The sequence below is a fragment of the Camelus ferus genome, chromosome 7 (genome assembly GCF_009834535.1).
Source record: "Camelus ferus isolate YT-003-E chromosome 7, BCGSAC_Cfer_1.0, whole genome shotgun sequence".
In the NCBI taxonomy this organism is placed as follows: Eukaryota; Metazoa; Chordata; class Mammalia; order Artiodactyla; family Camelidae; genus Camelus; species Camelus ferus.
Window position 1 is genome coordinate 14854238 of NC_045702.1, and position 21986 is coordinate 14876223.

Here is a 21986-nt window from a genome sequence, read left to right on the forward strand (position 1 = left end):
GTTATCTCTGACCACGATGTTTGGCTAGAAAGAGCAGCCTGAAATTTATATTGCCTTGAATTTAGGTTTCCAATTTTAATTACTCAAATTCCAAAAGGAGGCTGTTTGGCTTCATAGTAGTTCATGCCAAACAGAACTTTAAGAAAAGGTCAGCATTAACATTTTGGGTTTCCACTTTCCTTAGCTATTTCTGAGGTATCTAATAGTAATTAGCTTGTGTCCCAGTTCCTGAATTCAGACTAGCAGGGAGGTCAGGCCAAAAGATACAATGAGAGGAACGTGGAGGATGGGGATTATATGAAGCTAATCCCTAGTGCCTAGGACGGTGCTTGGTACATAGTCAGTGATCCATAAACGGTCGTTACACCAAGAAGTGCATGAATGGACTCAAGGATTTTGGTATGTGGGTGGTTATATCCTGACCTTGGTTCAAAAATCAGGTGCTGGGTTACGCAGACAGGACGGTGCTTCCAGAACAGACATCTTCCCCGCCCCGCCTCCCTGATGGGGCTGAGGCACTGGCTCCCTCAGCTGCTCCAAGTGCAGGGCTCTGCTGAGAGCTCACAGCCGAGTCCCTCCCCAGCAGGAGGCTACCTCACTCACAGTTTGCTTCCGCCCAGGGAACAGCCTGACCTGTGCCCAATAACCCTGCCTCAACTGGGACAATTCTAAAGGCCATCCCAGATCCAAAAGTCCCCGTGGGAGTCCTCTGTTGCAACGACATCACAGCTCAATTTGTTCCTCTGCCCAGTCCTCGTCTCCTCACTCTCTCTATCTATTGTTCCCTCTTGGAGAATCTCCAGTAAATCTCCTACATGTAAAACTCAAAAGTCTCAGAGTGTGTTTCCCAGGGAACCCAACCAAGAACAAGAATTATGATCCCAAAGTCCTTTTTAAAACACACTTCTATAAGTGCACAGCCATGTCTTTACAAAGAAGTAGGGCTGTGTATTAGAACGCATACTAAAATAGGAGAGAGAAGATGTGAATTCTTATTAAAATCCTGTTGCAGGCTTTGTGACCCTGTGTGAGGCCACTTTTGAAAGCATCCCCATGAAGATGCGTGGGACAGTGTGTGCGAGTGCCCTCTGTAAACGGGGAAGCACTGGGCAGACCCTAAGTGGTATTACTTATTATTAAATATGATGTCGTGACTCTGCAGTGGCTAAGACCAGACCACACACACATTAACAAGATGAATGAAAAACAAACAAATTTCTGCAAAACTCTTAGAAGAAAGGCTTCAGAAAGAAACCTAACCACCATCTGAGTTCATATCCCAGAGTTGGCAGCCCTGGAAGGTGACACACGATGGACCAGGTAGGCACACAGACGGTGAGAATTACTTATTGTGTGTGTATTATACACAGGATAAACCAACGACAAGGAAAAAAATGTTCCTTTGGGCAAAGACTTAAGAATATTCCTGTAAATGATTGTTCTCTTTACCAAAGGCTAAGTTTTAACAATGAGAGAAGGCTGGAACAGCACTGCCAACACGAAGAGGCTGTCTCCCCGCCTGGGCCTGACATCATTACCACCTAACCAAGTACAGCTCTGGAATCGCTTCTTAGTTTCTCATAAACAAAGCATGGCTTTGGGTCACAAACAGAATTCGATAATGAAGGGGATTATATTAAAAATGAGATCATCATCTTTCAGCCTAATAGCCCCTGGCGTGAGTCCTGGAACTTGCAAGACGACAGTGAACTCATGTATAAGCCAAGAAGACCCCCAAGAACTGACAAACTGACAAAGGGTCTCTGTGCTCATGGAAAGCCAAGGAGTTCGAAGTTGCAGATCAAAGGCGCTGCTCAGCATTCTGCCCAAGCCACTCACTGTGTTGCTCTTCTAATGGCTATTTCAAACTGTCTCTTTTTCAGCCCTGAACACGGATTCACTTCCTTACCCTACTGTTAGTTGTACGCTTACTTCTTAGGTCGCTAGGGAAATAAAAGTAATCATAATAGAACTTCTGCTTCTCCCTGGTGCCAAATCCCCCTACCTACCTGCCGCTGGGACCCGCTCCTTCTGCCTTCCCTGCATGTTCTCCGCAGGGCCTGCCCCCACCCTCCACTTGCCCCAGAGCCCATGGCCACCTGCTCAGGGCATGGCCCTCTCTCCTGACTAAGGTTCCCGCTCTCTGGTGGCCAGGCCCATCAGCATACAACACCAGCCTACAGAGCTCTACTGTCTCACAGATCAGACAAGAAAACCCTCCCTCGATTCCACAACCAGCCTCCGTCCCATTTCTCTTCTCTCCTTCCCAGTTAAACACCTGAGAAGAGTGATCTATGTGGAATCACTTCCTTTGCTCCCATTTGCCCATGAACCTACTCTATTTACCTTCGCCTTTTCACTCTACAACCTCCCGCAAAGTTACTGATAACCAGCCTCTGCCCAAATCCAATTTCCAGTTCTTAGCGTGCATGGCTCTCCACCCCCACACAGTATCCGACGGTCGTCACGCTTCTTTTATGAACTATTTTTCTTTTGGCTTTTAACCAGCAAGCTCTCCTGTTTGTTTTTTCTGGTTCACTGTATGCTCCTTGGTGGCCCATGGGTCCTCTACATCTGCCCTCCCTCTGTGCACCAAGTTGCTGAGCCAAAACCTCAAGAGGCATCCCTGAATCACTTTTTCCTCGTACACAGTACAGCTCATCCATCATCTGATGCTGCCAGCATTACCTCCAAAACAGGTCCAAAATCCAGCTGTTTCTCTCCAACTCTGCTACTTGAACTCCTTCAACTTCTACAGGTCTCACTTGGAATATCACGTTAGCCTGGTATCTGGTGCCCCTATTTCTATATTTACAACCCAGCAGTCAGTTCTCCACTCAGCAGCCAGAATTATTCAGAATAAATGCAGACAAGTTGTACTCCTTCTCAGATAATTCCTGTACCTTCTCATTACATTCTGAATAAAACCCAAAGCCCTCTCCCTGGTCCACAAGCCCCTTCCACATGCCAGCCCTGTCCTACAACTTCAGAATCACTTCCTTCCTCTGTCCAACCAACTAACCAGGTTTCAGCCACATAAACTTCCTTGTTGGTCATTAAATACTCCAAGGATGCTTGCACCACAGGGCCTTTGCACTAGCCACTCCCTCTGCCTTGGGATAATCTACCCTCAGAAATCCAGGTGTCTGCTTTATTTTTAGGTCTCTGCTTAAATGTCACCTTTTCAGAAAATCTCTCTCTGATAACCCTATCAAAAATAGGATCCTTTGTCACTCTTTATTTTCTTTACTTCCCCTTACAGCACTTACTGCTATACTGTACTACGGATTCACATGTCTGTCTCTCCGAATGGAATATAAGCTCTATGAGGGCAGGCACTTTTCAGGATCCCTGTCGTCGGAAGTAGAACTAGAAATATGGGAAGCAGTCAATAAATAGGAACTTACAAACAGATGATTTATTTGGGGGTAGAGGAAGATTCAGAAACAGAAACTTGTCCAACAAACCAGAGTCTAGTAAATTAAGGTAAGGGCCATGTAAATATAAAAAAAGTATTTGAAATGGGACTGTGATTTAAAAACAAATGTGCTATTAAAGATATCTTATAGAAGAAAATAAGAGCTACTACTTGGAAGAAATAGGGAGCATAGTGATAAACTATTCAGAATGTCTGGCCCTTAGACACTTTCCTTAAGTTTTTTGTGCCTCAGTTACTCTGTACATAGAATGGGGATAACTGCTACCTATTACAGAGATGTTGGGAGAATTGAGTTACACGATATGTGTAGAAATGTTAAGACATCTGCTAGCTCAGAGTAATAGTGTAATATGTGTTAACTATATTTTTATTTATTATCATTACATTTTTATTAAGGATAAATATAAGATACAGACAAAAGATGGGGAAGAACAGTAAAGGACACTAAGCACAGAACTCTGGGTAGATGTCAAAGCATGAACATAGAAATAAACTCGTACAAAGGAAAGGACAGTGCCCTTCCGAGGGCAGACTGACATCATTTAACTCCTCGGACAGATTTCAAAATTCAACACCACCTCCAACCAAACGGAGGCCTAATCTCTACTGAACAGCCCTGTTGTCAACTTGTTAAATGATGGGGAAAGATTCAATTTTAGATGAAGCAATCGATAGGGGGATAAAAATCAGTGTTTTCAGCAAATTCATGAAGCAAAATGCACTTGACATGATTTTCTGATGCTTACACTCATTATAATGAATGATGTGGGAGCTTTAAAAACTTTCCTAAGGAAACTTGTCAGAAGGAAAAATTTTTAAGTCTTACGTAATTTCTACAGGGCTAAACATTTATTACAACACAGTATGTTCTTAGGAAATACCGAGTTTAACCACTGCATTTAGCAGATAAGGCAGCTGAAGCCTGAAGAGGATAAATGCATTGCCCAAGGTCATTCAGCTAATTAGTGGTTAGACTGGCTTTCCTCATTCTTGTGTATCCCGTCCCTTCCTTTACTTATTTAAATGATGTTTACTAAGAAAATAGATCCATAGTGTTTCCATAGCTCTTTCATAGTCCTCATCAAATGAGAAGGAAACTCTGGCAAATCAAGGATTATTTCTGCTTTTCTTTTTCCACCACTGTGCTCAGAGTAAGCACTCCAGAAATGTGTATGGAATAAATGACACTGGAATGTTAGATGTCCTGGTTTCATCTTCCAGTGCGCAGCATCTAGGGTGGTATCTAGCACATAACAAGTACGAATGTACAGTTTTCGGAAGCATGGATGTGTCAATGAGTGAATGGCTCCACCATTTTGGTAGATTTATCAGATGCAATGGAGTCAAACAGAAAAACTGGGAACAATAAAAAATCCAACGATCCACCTCCCACAATTTGGAAGCTGGGTTAGACACAGTGACTCGCTTACAGTGAATAGCACAGGGAAAGGAAAAAGACAGTCACTGTACAGAGGCAAAAGCTGGCAAATGCAACCTCAACCAAGTGCTCATTTCCCATCACAAGCATGTCCTGTGGCCAGCAGCCAGCCTAGACAGGATGGGATGAGACAGGTACTTCACCGCTGCAGCGTTCTTTCCAAGAACCCACAACTCCAGTCTAATTATGAGTCAAGACAACAGACGAAGCCAGAGTAGGATGTTCACGGGACACTGGCCTGTATTCCTCAAGACCATCAAGGTCACGGGGGGAAAAGAAGGAAGACTGAAAAACTGTCACAGACCAGAGGAGACTGGGGGGACATACAACTCAACGCATGTGGCACCCAGGATTACATCCCAGAACAGAAAGCCCAGAGCTTAGCTAATAGTAATAAATCAATTATCGGTCTCTTTGACAAATGTGTTATGGTGATATGAAATGTTTAACAACGCAAGAAACTGGGTAAGGGGCATATAGGAACTCTCTGTAGTGTCTTTGCAACTTTTCTGTAAATCTAAAATTATTCCAAAATAAAGTTTATTTTAAAAAAATTCAGTGATGGATACCAGATGATACACTTAAGAAAATGTATAAGGACTTAAGAAAGGGAGTTGGCAGGTATCTGACCAAGTCAAGTACAGGCGTCCAGCACTGATACGTTTCACAGGTTAGCTCTCTTGCCATCACGGCATCTCTTACACTAGTTGACACAAGAGAAGTAAATCCAATGATTACTTGAAATATTCTTCCCATAATCTTACTGTAATATTTATTAGTGTTTTCAATTCTGTTTTTGAAAGTGAGTCGGACGGGGACAGTGGTGTGTGAAATGTGAAGCGAGGGGATACGTGAGAGAGGGCAGCTGCTCCGAGTCTGGCTTTTGAACCTGCAAGTTGAAGGGCGATGGAACAGTCGGGTCTTTTGTAACAACCACCACAACAATCGCAGCTGCCACCTGGGGAGAGCTCACTAACGCTGCCAGACTGCGCCACAGGGGTTCCATGTGCAGCATTACATTTCACCCCCAGCAACCTACGAGGCTGCAGTTACATTCTCATTTGGGAGATGAGAGATTCGGTCATCAGAAAAATTACTTCGTCAAGGTTGCAAGTGAGATTCAAACACAAACATTTCTGACTCTTCTAATAAGTCATTAAACAAAAGACAAGGAAATTCCATCAGGACAACTACCCAATCCATCTAAGTAGCCACAATCATTAGTCTTAGCAAGATAATAATACACTGAGGTATTAAACATTATCTAGACATACTAAACTGTGAATGTCCAGACAACATCCAGTGTACTGAGGTACTGCATGTAAAGGGGTTATTGAACACTGTATTTGATACACAACAAATGTTAGCTTCCCTCCCCATCTTTGTAGCCTACATCTGTTTTCAAGTAGCTCCAAACTGGTTTTTACTTTTGTGTCGTAGGCCCTGGACTCACATGAATTATCTCAGCAATTCAAAAGTGCAGAGTAAGCTGATGCCAGAAGTGAAGTTCAGGCAGTTTCCAGGAGACAGAGTCAGATGTTGGCTAGTATCAAGTTATTCTGGATATAAACATACATGTCATGTGTCAGTGAAACTCTTTTGTAGTTAGAAATGCAAGAGATTTAAAAAAACTGATGACCCTTTGCCTAGACTACATGATTACAAGCTTTATTAAGAACTCATTTATATAGTTTATTCAGGTTATGGGAGTGAGTTTCTGCTATAATTATTACAGTTTTACTGTAAGAATTTTTTTTTAATATAGTCACTTTTGCTTCATGTTCTACCTCAAGTTGAATAGACTTTCCTCTTTCGGACATCATAACCATTATCTTGAGGATTAATAATTCAGGAATCCATTAAAAAAAAACAAAAAACCTCAAATTGTTTTAAGCAAGAGCAGAGGGAGGGACTGGCAAAGACTAACCATCTCTGTGTTAATATTTCTGAGGAAATGCCCCCAGGTGAGGTGGGGCTAAATGGAAGGGGGACAGGAATTATTTAAAAGAGCATAATCTCTCTGCCAAAATAGGCATGGCGATTAAAAGGGCTGCCATCCTGAAATGACTGAGGAGTCCTGCCTTAGAGACAGAAGCAGGGCTCTGTAGACAACAAACACTCAGGCGTGTAATCTAATGTGAATAGTGATCCAAACACACGAGCAAGATTCTATTAAAGAGTGAAGGCAAACAGCCACGGCTGCCTGGGTGAATCATGTGGTGTATCACCAAGAAAGGGAACTGATTTTTTAAACCTAGGAACACAGGACTACTCTGGTTTGGACTTTGGACACTGACAAGAAATGAATGACTGAAGATGTACTCTCTTGGTTCTTCCGGGACGCAGGTCAGAGAGCATTCCTAGAGTCCCTTTTATCTAGACGTGTTCTACGCATTTAATTTCATTAATGCTTCTGAAATCACATATTTTGGTATGCACTGCACATATGGATTTGAACTGGCTTTTGCCTTTAAACTCAATTTCAGCTGTTGGCCTTCCCGTCAATCTGTAGTCACTTGAGAGTTGGAGCCAGGAAAAAGGGTGTGAGAAGGAACAAATGCATAAACCCCCAAGGACGAACGTTCCTGAGAAACCGCAGCTCAGCAGCATCGTCACCATACAGTAAACGCAGAAGGACAGAGCTGGCTGCTTTTACTTCTAGCTCACGTGTTGTTTTCTTCAAACCTACATCTTTAGAATGAGATACCGCTTTGATTCCCTCTTTGAGAGCTTCTTTGTTCTTTTGGGTCCCAAGACATGGCTGAATTTACTGGAGTTATATTTATACAAAGTCACCTCCCCCAATCTAATATAAGAAGTTCCCTCACATAAACATTTTATCACCTAAGATATGATGAGTGAAGCCCTTGCCAGGAAATACCATCTTCTTGTAAAAACTCAATCACAATTACCTCTGGCAACAGTGGACCATTAATGCCACAGAAAAGACGGATCATTGGAATCTACAGATAAGCCTCAAATCTCACTTCAGCCAAAAATTTCAAAGGCTCCGCCACTCCCACTGACTCTCTTCATTGTTGATGGTAAGCTGCACAGTATTACTAGCTTGTGATCCAGTCTTTTAATTTTTCAAACCTGTAAGCTATTTGTTTAGAGTTTTGTAAGAGAAAGAACATAAAACACTCTTCTTTATAATCAGTAGCCTCTAAAAGTTGGTTTCATTTACACTGTAACTACACCTCCCACTGCAAATACATACGTCCACCACATTATGGGTTAAATTAGACCGTGTGCTAGTCTGGCACATATGACCTCATTCACATGAAAAAATACAATCCGCAGGGGTTCAGGGAGTTGCTTCTGCTTCACCTAAAACACTCCCACCAAAGGGAAGGAGAGTGAAGGATGGACCGAGAAGGCTGGGGAGAAACTGAAGGGTGCCAGCATTTATGGAAAAGAACGAAGAGGGCTGAGGAAGCTGCGGCAGCGAGGGAAGGCGAGAGCACGCCCACACAGGGCTCCTTGGGCGGTTCAGTGACTGTGCTACCAGGGAAGTGGATCTTCACTCACGCCACCTCCCACCCACCCCAGACGGTCCCTGGATTTCAGGATTTCCACCCACTACACTCCACTCCAGATCACAGGTTCAGGAATCAAAGCTCAGAAGTTGTTATCCCTGGAACTGTGCCCCCTACTCCATTCCTGCCAGTTCTAACCATTTGCATCTTCTGCACCTCGGGGGAGGTCCACACTTGGAGACAGTTTGGGTTTTAGTTCATCAGTCTCCGGTTCTGCTCCTTTCTTTGTGTTGGCATTGCTGACTCTGCTCTTGGACATTGGCCCCCATCTTCCCTGACTTTACTGCACTTGAGTATTGGCCCCCACAGTTAAGAAGGAGCCCAAAACCCTAATGTCCAGCACACCTGCAGTCTTCACTTCTGCTGGCCGACTTTACCCAATTCCCTCATATATCATGATACAGACAAGGGTCTAAAAGAGTGACTGCAACATAAAAATGCCCAATAAATACGGAGTCATGTACAAGGTGAACTAACAGTTATATATTTAAAGAAGCATATGGAAAATATGAACACTGAGAAGACATTTATACGTTGACTCAATTTAAGATTTCAGAAACACTGGCACCTCATCAATGATTCACTTTACCATGGCATTCAGTATTCGGTGGGCCCTTCTCTGACAACACACAACTGAAGGGTGTGTCTTCACAGATAGCTGTCACACCAGCACGAAGAATGAGGACAGTATTTGAATGCAGGTTCCGGGAAGAGAAGTGTGCTGTCTTAAGAGTTTTCTAGATGTTCCGATACCATGTGGTATCATCAACTTTCTGCCTTTCTCATCTTAGGTAAACCTGAGACTTAATGGTTGATAAACCAAGAGATCCTAACATGGCATCAAGACAGAATTATTTTATTCCTAGAATTTCCTTTCCCAGTTCCATGTTCTCCAGCCCATACAGCCATCACCTGGGGTTCACACATTACCATCCTTCCCTTCATTTCTCTAACCTTGACTTTCAGACACAGGATGAATCTATCCATCACACCAAGGAGACCAAGAAGCTGAAAACAGGCTGACCACATGAAATCCATCAGAAACCTCCAACTTACAAGCTTCCCGGAGTTTTTCTTTGTCGTAGTGGAATCCTTCATAGTCTTGTAAACTGATTTTGTTCACCCGGATCCTTAGGCGGTCAGGGACAGACTGGGGACTGAAAAAGAAGAACCGGGTGGTCAGACTTAAGGAGAAAGAGGGACTGAGAGTCATACGCACCTGGACGGACTAAAGGCAATATTGTCTCTTCATGCTAAGAAGGAGGAGCTCACATTCAAACCACGATTGTGGGTTCTTCACCAGAAAACAACAATTATCTAAAGAACATGTCATAAACCTCAAGTTTCTGGAATTTACCTAAGAACATGGAAATAAGCAGAAAAGGCTTCTGGAGGTCATTCATGTTTTTCTACTAACTTATTAAAAACTCCAGTGGTGGGGGAAGGTATAGCTCAGTGGTAGAGAGCGTGCTTAGTATGCACGATGTCCTGGGTTCAATCCCCAGTACCTCCATTAAAAAAAAAACAAAAAAAAACTCCAGTAAGATCATGTGTTTGGTTCCACTGTAAGTCAGATGCAGCTAATCTGAAATGGTGAGAAGTGGTGTGTAGCTGGAGAAAAGTGCTTTAGGAAAATACGTCCCTGTCAGCCAAATAGGATCAATGACAGCTTGGCTCTCAGAAGAGACAAAAAAACCATAAAAAGCAGACCAAGAATTCAGAAAGCACAGGACTGAGAATGAAATGGCTCCACACACCTCGATCTCTCTGAGAGCGCTTCTCGGTCAAAGCAAAGCACAATGAATGCTACCTGTGACGGTGGCGCTGAGCACCCCAAAAGGAAGACCAATTGTTAAATACATACAACGTACATTCTTTAGGTAGAGAATGAAGTATTTAATTCATTTTAGAAGAACTCAATCCAAAGTGGTTCAGGGTAGGCACAACAATTAAAAGGAGTAGAATCCAACTTTCGGAAGCACCCTATTCACCCTCAGAATGTCTTTACTGGATTCCTTGGTGGTTTCTAATGAAAACTTTCAAAACAGTTTAATCATGGGCACTAGTCAAGTGAAATAATTTGATCTCCATCATCACCACTATGGATCAACACATTTAGTCACTATATTAATACAGCATAGTCCCCACCCGTCCATGCTGCTTCTTGTTCCTTGTATTACAGGATAAAAGTCCCCAAAGGCTAAAGCAGAAAGAATGACTCCTCAGTTCACTTCAGGAAGGGAAGGCAAAGAAGGAAAGGAAGGAAGGCAAAGAGAGAGAAAGAGAGAAAGGGGAAAGGAAGGAAAGAAGAGCAAGGAAGAAAGGGAGGGAGAGGGAAGAAAGGAAAAGGATGGAAAGGGTAGAAGGACTCAAAATATTGTCAGGACACCTCTACCCCCATCTCAAACACTCAAACACACACACACGCACACAATTTTACCGCAGCTCCAGGAGAGGGAGAGAAAAAAAATTTAACTACATTCTCCTGTTGAAAAACTCATTTTAGGGCAAAGTATAGCAACTCCCTCCATCCAGACTCCCCCTTACCAGGCACTGATGACTAAAACTGACATAAGTATTTACGTCGGGGCAGGAAATACGGTCTGGAGCACATTTGTAAAGGAGCAGAACAGACCTTACATGGCACGCGTGCCCACACCGCCGTTTACAGAGCGGGAAACTGAGTTTCAGAAAGGCAGAATGCCTTAAGGTCCCAGAGCCACTAAGTGACAGAGCTGGGAGCAGAGTCCCAGACTCTTCACTCATCCCTCTCGTGCTCCTTCTACTCTGCGATGCCAAGAGTCCCACAGATCTGACGGCAAAGCCACAGAGCCTGGATGAGCAGTCAGATGGTCTCCATGTGGTGCACAGACTTGAGTCAACGAACAGTCGACAGAAGGGTGGTTAAGTAAACTGTGATACACTCAAACAGGAGAACACGGGGCACATATTACAAATGAGTGTCTACACGTAGAGGAAAGTCTGACTACAACCTATTGCTAAGTGAAAAAAGTCATGGAAAATTAAATGTGGCAACTGTGGAATTTAGGAATCTGTAGAGAAGCATCCGAAGAAAACGTTCCATCAGCTGTTCTAGGCGGTTGCCTAGACAAGGTGGGATTAGGGGGTTATTTCAGACCAAGTACCATCATTTTTAGAAAAATAATATACTTATTTTTAAAGTATGTCAATACATAAATAAATGGTAACTCAGGGCAGGAGTGAAAATGAGGATTATTAGAGCATTAGGTATTAAACGTAAGTAGACAGCAAGCAGAATTATTAAGAGTGACCACACGATGTTTGTATAAAATGCTTATGCCAAGTTCGAAGAGGGGTATGACCTCTTAAATTTCAAGTTCATGTGAGTGAATGGCAAAGATTACAATCAGCAAATACTCTCCTGCAAGCGTGGCAGACAGAGGGAAGCTGGAGCCGCAGGATGCGCCCTGTCATGAAAAAAGGGGGAGGGCGGCGGTTGAAAGAGCTCCACCAAAACACGTCTTGGTGGCGGCAGATGTCAGGGCAGTGCACCTCAGTCTTCTCCAGGTGGAGGCACGAAGACTGAGGTCAGCAGCTGCTGAGAGGGAAATCAGGTTCAGAGAACCAATGCAGACTGGTCCCCGCAGCCTCCTCCAGGGAGCTCCCCCTGGGCTCACCAGTGTGGACCCCTTTTCTCAAAACCCATCAGTGCCTGCTCCCCGTCCACACACTTCTGCCTCCCGGTTTCTCACCTGCACCCACTGATTCCAGCCACACACCACTGCCTCCTGAACCACAGCCTCCCACCAGTTTCGCTGACCTCCATACAGGTGGCACACCATGGACATACAGCAGGAAACGTTGTTGAATGGAACTTTCCAGATCCGAAATGATTTCACATATGATCTCATTGCATCTCCAGGATGGAAGAGAATGGAGACCCTCATGAACCAGTTGTCACCCTCCACCTTCCACCTTCCTGCACAGTCGCTGTCTTGCTCTCACCCCCTATCTTACCCCAACAACCAACAGCACATCCCACTTTCCCACCAGCAGCAGCTTGGCTGAAACCCAGCCTTCTGCCCAGGGTGCCTGGTGTTTGGCCTGCTACCCACCGGTGACCCAGATCAGGCCCATCAGGAAATTTCAGGGCATTCACCCACAGAGTCCCTGATGGAAAATCCCTCCGAATTTCTCTGGACCCTGGTGTAAACAGCAGGTATGGGAGGCCACTCAGCAAAGTGGTTAAGAGCTCAGACTCCAAGTAAGGTTGCCTGGATTGGAAGAAAAGTTCTTCCAATCACTGGTTAACCCAGAAACTCTGCTTCAGTTTCATAATGGGAAAAGTGGGAATGTAACAATCTTTACCTCACAGGGATATTATGAGAATTAAACGGGTCAAGACAGGTGATGTGCTTAGAATGATGTCTGGCACATTGTAAGTGCTCGATGCTAGCTATTATCAGTATAATTATTACTCTGAAACTTGTTCTTGTAGGTAAGGTTCCACCTAAAACTCAACGGCATCTGCTGCTGCAGGTGCTGGGAGGAGTTTGGGGCACGTGTGGGAACTCCCCGGGCACCCCCAACCAGCTGCGGGGCGTCCTCCGGAGGGAAGCTGTCTAGCCCGGCTGGTGTCTGGATTCTCCCAGACCTTCTGCCACTCGGTATTTTACAGGCCAAACAACAACATGAACACAGACAACTAGAACGTGTGGGAGAAGAGGACACAGAGACAAAATGAAAGCCAAGTAATTCGATTGTGTCCCTTTCTGTCAAAATATATTAGTGCCGTGTCCCACAGACGGCTGGTGGGGGTGGAGGATGACAGCGCTGTTCCTGGAGTCTGGGGAATAGCACTGCCATTAGTTTTCTAAAATTAAATTTTGCCAGGAAAGTTAGTAGCGCAGAGAAGAGACTGACAACCCGGGTAAAAATGAGTCTGCCTCTGTGCCAACATCTACCCCCAGCTACTCTTGTAGCTACTGACTTAACTCTATATCAGGATTTCCAAGCCTGACTTCCATGGAACCTCTCAAGTTTCCTAAGAAGGACTCAGCAATCTCTGAGCAATGGCCTCAATTTGTCGCCTTTTCACGAATTTCCTCTGAAACAGCAAGAACGAACTCCTTGTGCAGAGCAGAAGCTCATGGCTCTGAACCTAACTCCCAGATGTGCCCATTGTGACTTTCTCAAGAACCATAATATGAGCACTTCTAGCTAAAGTCACCAACATGGGCTTCCAGAATCTCAAGACCACACCTTCCCTGTCCACTGTATGCATATCTGTTACCCTGAGATGTTGGGGGGTAAGCGGAGTGCCATCAAGACAGCGCTCTGGACACAACTCACATCTAATTCTCATGACACTGCTCTCCTGCGGTTCCTGCCAATAGATTTTTTAATTGACTCTTCAAAGACTTTCAGTCCAGTAGAGTCAAATTCCTCCCTTACTGCCTTCAAGCTTCTTCATTCTTTCAATCAGTTTCTTTACTACACGTTGTCTCTCTCAGACTGATAACAAGCTCCTCATTCCAATCTCCGACACACCGACACCACTTACGGACGGAGCGGATGAGCTGGGAGCTTCTGTTCCCTCTCCCAGACGACTGACATCACGTAATTCCTTTTCCTCCCTGAAAACATGAACCACCCGGGAGTAACACCACTTTTAAGCCAGTATAGCACACCGCATAAAGCAGGATGCAGAGTCGGAAAAATCTCTGTTCCAATCTGAACTCTTTCAATTAATATACATTTGACATTGAGAGCTCTGAAGTTACCTTTTCTAAACCATTTTCTGATCTGAAAACGGGACTGATAATAGGAATGCAGTGAGCCCTGAATGAGAAGATGCACCTAAGGCAACGAGCACATTCCTGGTATATAGTAGGTGTTCAAGAAAAATGTATTATTGTTGTTTTGTTACTATTATTAGCATCCTGATGTTTTTTCAGTTTCTACGGGACTTTTTAAAATCCAGTCCCGGACAGTAACATCAGGGCAGAAGCCAGAGTCATAACTTTAAACAGCAGTTAGTATATCTCAAACCTCAGCAGGATGCGAGTCTGCTGACATGGGCAGGGAAACAAGATTCCGAGTTACTGTCTACAGTCTGTCGGATGAGAATGCGAGTGGGGACTGTGAATGACTCCAAGATATTCTACTCAAAGATATCAAGAACATAAATCTTAATTCACGTTACAGAGGAGAGCCTTAAAGTCGTATAATTATTCCACATTTTGTATCTAGCAAATGTCCTGTTTTAACATTTCTTAAATGGTTCAGTGTAAGACTCACCCCTAAACCACTATGGGGACTCACTGATTTTGATAAACTATAATTTAACCAGGCCTTTGTTATATATATAACAAACTCATATACATGTAACTCACATATATATATGTATATAACTCATATATAAAGTTTTCCTTTGCGTGGCAAGAAAGCATCACAACTCTGTCTACCTTTCTTTCTTAAGGTGGAGGAGGAAGGAGAAGGAAGAGGAAGAAGTCATAGTAGTAGCTGCTTTATTTTCTTGCAAGAAATGTAGACGTGAGATTCTATTCAGTCATAACCTAAACACAATTATGTTTCTAACTAATCTTTAATAGGAGTCATTTGAATTGGCTCTTGCTTTATGAATGGACTTTGATTAAAATATTAATTTCTAATGTGAATTCCTGGCATGAAAGACTATTTCTTCCTCCTCTTTGCAGCTCCAGCACCTGAAACAGAGCCTGGTCTGTGTTGTTTACAGTAACTGATTTTGGAGCAAATAAATGAATGAAATGCAAGAACGTCTAATCCCTCGGGGGCTCTGCGTGGCCCTGAGGCTTTAGCACAGTTTAGCATCAGACCATCTGAGATGCTCGCCAGAGACTCTTCTCCTGGGGAGCCCCGGGGAAACCCTGGCTCGGCTGCCCTTTTCTGTCCTTTGTCCATCTAGCTCTCTAGATCCGGAGGCAGATCCACGCTGGATTATGCTCTCTTGCTCCCTTGAATCTTAGCTCTAGTGGGATCTGCACAGATAAAGAGGCAAGAACACCCGCATGAACAGCGTGTCCCTGACAGAAAGGCATGTGAACCATTTCAGGACTGCCTGTTCTTTCAGTAAATAATGGTGAGCCAGAAACATTAACCACCACATCCTTTCGTCAACTATCAAGCTGGGGCTCATTTAAATATAATTATACTCAATGACCTCTCCTTTAGCAACTTCCTAGAAACAGCCACAGCTTACCCTGGGACATTTTCAAACGACACCTGGCAATAACCCATCTAAAACCACCCCCGAGTGGGTCTCTTTACAGTGAGCAGTAAAACCGCACTGAGTCAAGGCTTCCGGACAGAGACTTTAAATGGACTTCTGACACCCACCAAGTTCAGACAGAATTCATAACACCATTGTCTCTTGCCTGGAACAATGCAGCAGGAATGTGAAACCAACTGTAAAGGAGTTTTTGACTTTGGAGCCAAGGATGAGCCAAAATCACATTAGCGGCGGTTGGCCATGACTTCCGATTGTCCAGTATGTTTGTCTGGAGAAAGTACCTTGAAAAATTGTTAATTCTTTTTGATAGAAGTTGAATCAATTCTCAGCTCCTTAAGACATCCAAATGGATGTGAGGTGGCTGGTAGGACATGTCACAGCTTACACATTATTTGAGACGGCCATCCCTCCAGATCTCCAACAAGGTAATGAAACTGAAGTGTTACAGGGTCGGGAGAGATCTTAGATGTCGTCTAATTCAGTATTTGCCCTCCATCGGACTCTATATTCCCCGACCGCATCTTCCGGTGGTTGCTCAGCCTCCGCTGGATCCTCGCCCAGGACTGACACACAGGGTGGAAGTGCCCTGTTCTTTGTTCAGACTGCTCTATGCATCTGCACATTCTTCTAAAGAACCTAAATCTCTCTCCACAGTTTCTGTTTATTGACCTTTCTTCTACTATTTGGGTTGGAACTGGGTTTTAAGTCACTGAGGGAACCAGCCACAAGGACCAATGGCAAAAGAATGTAAACTTTAAGCACTGAAGTTCAATGCATATCAAAGAAGTGTTTGCTGACTTCATGGCTAATAAATTAAAAACAGGCTGTAAGGACCAAATAGCCAAGAATGTTCATGCCATTTGTTGAAACTAAACTTCATTTTAAAGTTTTCTTGTGATCTTCCAATACACACTGAAAGGCACATTTTCATGCTTCCATTGAAACTGTAACACAATTCTACACTTGTGTAGTTGTAGTGAGTGAGTTCGCAGTAGAGGGAAGTGAGCATGTGGTTCCTACCGACTGTCTCCCCTGCGGAGCGTCATGACCCTGGCACCTGAAGGAGGAAACACGAGGAAGGAGGAGCTGCGGCGTCACCCAGCAGACCCACACGTTCAGCACCTTCACCGCCTGCCGCAGGGAAGACAGGCAGGCTGACAGCCTTGGCCAGTGTTTCACATTCTCCTCACCACCCGTTTCTGTTTGTGGCAGTGATGCCCTAGCGGCCAGTGCCTCAGTCACCCAGTGCTGAGGCTTTTATGCGGAACCACCCCACAGACACTTCACGTTACAACTTCCGGGCACCAGAGTCACAGATGTATGTTTTAAGTCATAGAAACTCCAACTCTCTTCTCCGTAAGATCACGCCTCTCTTCACTTTCTCCTTTCCCTTTATTTGTGCATTTTAAAGTCACTTCTTAGTCCCCCTGATTCTCCCTTCAGCAGCATTTCATACTGTGGTTCTAACTCCCTGCTCCCTGAAGCCTTCTCCTGGATTTCAGTCCCAAATGCTCTCCTAGTTTCCCAACGAAATTTCTGCCTGCTCCTTCTTTCCCCTCTTCTAAATATCTTCCAACGTGTAGGCTTCTCCACCCTCTCCCGTAAACCCCTCACAGACCAAGACCAAGCCGCCACCACCACCAGCCTGCACGGAGACCATGCTCTGGCCCCCACTCACGGCCTCGTCACACTGCAGACTCAGCGGTCAGCATGAGCGCAAACATGATGGCGACGTGGTGATCTCGGTACCTTCTTTTAGCACTCTGTACAAAACAAGCTAAAAGGATATACCGCATAGCACAGCCAGTATTTTATAACAACTGCAAATGGAGCATAATCTATAAAAAATCTGAATCACTATGTTGTACACCTGAAACTGTAATACTGTAAATCCACTATCTCAATTTTTTAAAAAAGAATGACAAGCTATACGTGTAGCAATGTTTACATCTCCCACAGTGTGTATTAAATATGAGGCTTTCAACATGTGTTAAGTTACTGCTTCCCAAATAGACTTGCTAGTTTTGCAATGAGAAGAATTATTTTTCATGAAAACTGACAACGCTCTTCATTCCACCTAATCATGTGTGACACGCATGGTGCATCACTGGCCAGAATGAGGACCACTCCACAGAACTTGGTTCAAAGGAAAAATCAGTTCCCATTACTAAAGCCAATAAACAAGAAATATTCTCAAAGCTCACACGTCTTAATCACTGCTGTGCTCTCTTTATGAATGGAGCTGATTCTCCGGCTTGCCTCTGGTTAACATGGATGGAGAAGAATTTCTACTTGTGATTAGATCCCATCTACAGATTTAAGTCTTATGAAAATTGAATCTCCTCCCCTAATATTTGCTAAATTGGTAACTAGGGATGACAACCTTTTCAGAGGAAAAAAACGTTTTTAGACTTTCAGTTCCCACTTATATACTTTTAATACTCTTTTATGCTTAAAAAGTATAAAATTTGGAGTATATAAAGCATATAAAGGGGGTGGGTATAGCTCAGTGGGAGAGTGCACGCTCATCAGCATGCAGGAGGTGCTGGGTTCAATCCCCAGTACCTCCATTAAAAAAGTAATAATAAAATTTTAAAAAATCAATTAAAGCATATGAAAATATCATGATGAAAGGCAAAGGAAACAAATACCAGAGGAAATAAAGAAGGATGGAAACCAGAGGTAGAAGGAACATTTCTGTAGTTTGTAGAAGCCTACCAACTCAAATCGCTGAGATGAAGGACAGCTGGAGTGAGGAGAACTCCAGCCCCATCTTGCCTCACACCCGGCCCAAGTCATTTCTACCTTATGAAGTAATTCTGTATAATGAAGGTTTCCTGTATTAAAAGTGACTTAAGAGTCTACCATATCTACCATAAAACACCAATATGAGCTACTCTGAGTACTGCAGCCTGCAGTAGCACAGAGGATTATTTTGCTGTTCTGATAGTAGAGAGGGTCATTAATCACTTTCTCCAATGAAGTGAGGAACCACTGGGCTTGAACCAATGAGACATAATAGGATAATATTACTCGCGAGTCATCTAATTGGCTTCACATCTCAAGTGCTGAGAAAGGAAGACATTTTTTAATTTCAGGTTTCAATCTCTATATATCAAATAAAGGGAAAGCCGTACATTTATTTGCTATTTCAATGGTAAAAATCTTCCCTTGGGTTTGCAATCGCTAACTGTTCTAAGACCCTGCTCTTACTTGCAACTGATAAAGAAACTGACTTTCTTTGCTGGAAAAGAGCTTGGAGCAAGTGGTGGGATTTGCATAATTTAAAAGCATCATTTCTCAGAAGGAAACACTCCCGGCCTTTCACATATATCCTGAAAGACACGAAATTAGGCTACAACCTGACATGTTTCCTCTGGTAACTAAGTGCTTTGCTGAAACACGTGGAGGTATTCCAGTGGGTGTCTGTGTAACATTGAAACATTTTTACAAAAAAAATTGAGTACATATAATGTTCTAATATTTAACATTTATTTCACCTATAAATCTACAAAAAAAAATCAAGATTTTAGAATTGTTTATAAGTAAAAATAACCAAACAATGCAGTGGCCAAAAATGCAAAAAGCAATAATGGAGTGAAAACAAATATAACTTGTCTACTGAGGTGGAGAGATGTTGTAACTCCAATGAGTTTGAGCAAAACTGGAACACAAAATGTGTTCTTATCGAAAAGTCATCGTGCAAATTGTGTGGAAGTAGCTCTGCATCCCCAGGAGACAGGCTCAGTGAGCAGATTCCATGCTTTGTTTCACATCAAGAAAATTAAAAGCAAGCACTGGCCAGACAATAAATGGCATTATCCAGGAAACACTTCCTGAAATGGTTTTAGCCCTCCATAGGAAACGTGTCATAAAAAGACATGTATTTTCCTCAAACCTGGATATCAGGGAAAGAAGTTTTGCACAACTGTTTTTTCTTAAATAGGTGGTATTTTACCGTGCTGCGTTTTGACTCATTTTTCCCCGGGTTGACAGTGGCTTGCCAGGTAAGGTCTGGAATGCTCAGTGGCACTGCATTTGCCACTGAGACGTGGCATCATAACTCTCCTATTCATGAACCTGCAGCTGCTGGAAAGCTGAACGCCCTGCTGGTAACACAGATGTGTTCCCACTACCCCATGTCTCCTTATTAGAAATCCAAGAAGAAAGACTCGCAGAATCCTCTAAACCCCACTCTCCTTTCCAACTCGGCAAGTTCAGCCAATTAGGTGGGAAATTTTCATCACCTTTCTCTAATTCCTAATCCAATGACTAAGGAATTGTTTTTTGGAACGATTCTTCTTGATAGTGTAAGAATAGACAGACTAAAGATGTACGGCTAGAATAGAACTTATGAAGATCATACAACAGTTCTGTCACCAAAAAATAACCTTTCTAAAATTTGACAGTAAATTTGAGGAAAAAAAATTCCTCAACATAAACTTTTTGTGGTAGACAAATTACTTAGGTGATGAAGAAACAAACAGAAAACAGTTGGTTAAAATATTAATTAACTAGTTAATATTTTAGTGCTACCAATACTAAAAATACATATAATAAAAGAGGGGAAAGGTTTCTGTTGAGAATGTCATAATGTGAAAATAGTATGGGGTACTTTTGCTCGTTCTGATACCAAGGAGGGCCCTGTGGGCTCCCCCAATCCCTGCCTCTTGTTTATAGGGAAGCTGAAGTCTCCCAGGCCTCCCTAAGTCAGAGAAGAGCAGATTGATCGGGACAAGCCTGAAAGCACGGGGGGATGGCAATGACTCTGACCACTTATCTCAGTGATTAACTGAGATTACTCCTGCATTTCCCTTTAAAACTCTCATGGCTGAACAGAATCTTTGGAGATGTTTTTTGGGGGGAATGCTGGGTCCACCAGATTGCAAGCATTCTGGTTAAAAGCAACTTTTCTTTTTGTTACCAAGGCTGTTGCCCCCAGGATCATACCCCTGCTGCTCTCTCAAAACCAGTTACTCTCATCTAAGTCTCAGGAGGCAGCTGCAGAGAAGAAACAAAAACTGGTTAGCACCAACTGAGCCCAAGATGGTGAAGGATTTGACTTCCAGTTAGACCTTGAACCTCATTATATGCTCACTGCAATGTATTAGCATGCTCAGTGACACCCACACACCCAGCACCATGACAACAACTGGGAAAGCCCACACAAGGACTGATTGGCTCCATCACACCCAGAAGGAGGACATGAAGGCAGAAGCCTCCCATGAAAGTCCACGTGGGCTGACCCAGGCCAGAGCTGCCCCTCCCGCCCATCTTGCCTGACGCTCCCCACTTGAGTGCTTCCTTTCCATTTCCCCTGCTGAGCAATAAAGCAGCTGCTCACTTCATCCCTTTGCCTCTGCTGCGTGAATCCTTCCACAGCCGGTGGCAAGGACCCACACTTTCCACTAACAGTCAAGTCCTATTTCTTTCTAGCCTCTTACTTTAATTATCACATTAAAGTAGATTGTCTCCACCAAAGGCAGCATCCTAACATACTCATAAACTGAGAACCTGTCTTCAAGGAAACATGTAATTGTTTTACTTCGCCTGGGCAACAAAATACCATCAAACCAAAAGATTTATTTATGTCCCAATTAGAGGACATAAATCACCTCTGGAGAGCAGTAGAGCCTAAATGATCAAGAAAAATAAAATAATTTCTCTCTTCTGTAATATGAGGCTGAAAAGTTTCAGCCTTTTTGTTCCATTTATAATTCTTCCAATGCCACATTCGTTTGAATCAAATCTTAGCTACAATTTTTGGAACTTGATGAATTCTTTTTAGAATTTCATTTTCTGACACAAAATGTGATGATGAGTACTGGGGATTAATTAAATCTAGCATCAACAAGTATTTTCTTTTTATGTCTTTAAAGGCATCTTTTCATTTCATATAAGCACTTCAGGGTGTTATGACAGATGAGGAAAACTCAATTGCACGGGTATAATTCAACTGACATCCTCCTATAAATGAAATGTACATTGCATTTCATTACCACCTCAGCAAAGCAATCCAAAGTACCCTCTTGGAATGTTCAAAACAAATGTCTAGATTTCTGTTAGTGACAGATTCTTCTTACTTTACAGCAGAAATACAGTATCAGTAATCATTGCAGTGCTAGAGTAAAAACTGAAATTTTTTTTCTCCCTGAATGCAGCAAATCCATTAATAACATCACAGTTGTAATGGTTTATCTCAAGGTATAAGTAATGATTTTTCTAAAAGTTTTTTTTTTTCTGGGTGGAGCATCCATTTGTAAATAAATCTTTTATTCACAAAAACTAGCAAAACTTACCCCTCTCATTTGCCAT

General features: G+C 43.1%; 1 protein-coding gene across 3 annotated transcripts in view; it reads right to left on the reverse strand.

The window, feature by feature from the left end:
- DGKI (diacylglycerol kinase iota) overlaps positions 1-21986 on the reverse strand; it is a 397841-nt gene that overhangs the window by 98227 nt on the left and 277628 nt on the right. For all 3 annotated transcript variants that reach the window (XM_032483433.1, XM_032483435.1, XM_032483434.1), the window contains one exon: positions 9473-9573. In XM_032483433.1, coding sequence (XP_032339324.1) covers positions 9473-9573 — 101 coding nt within the window. The remainder of the gene's footprint in view (positions 1-9472; positions 9574-21986) is intronic.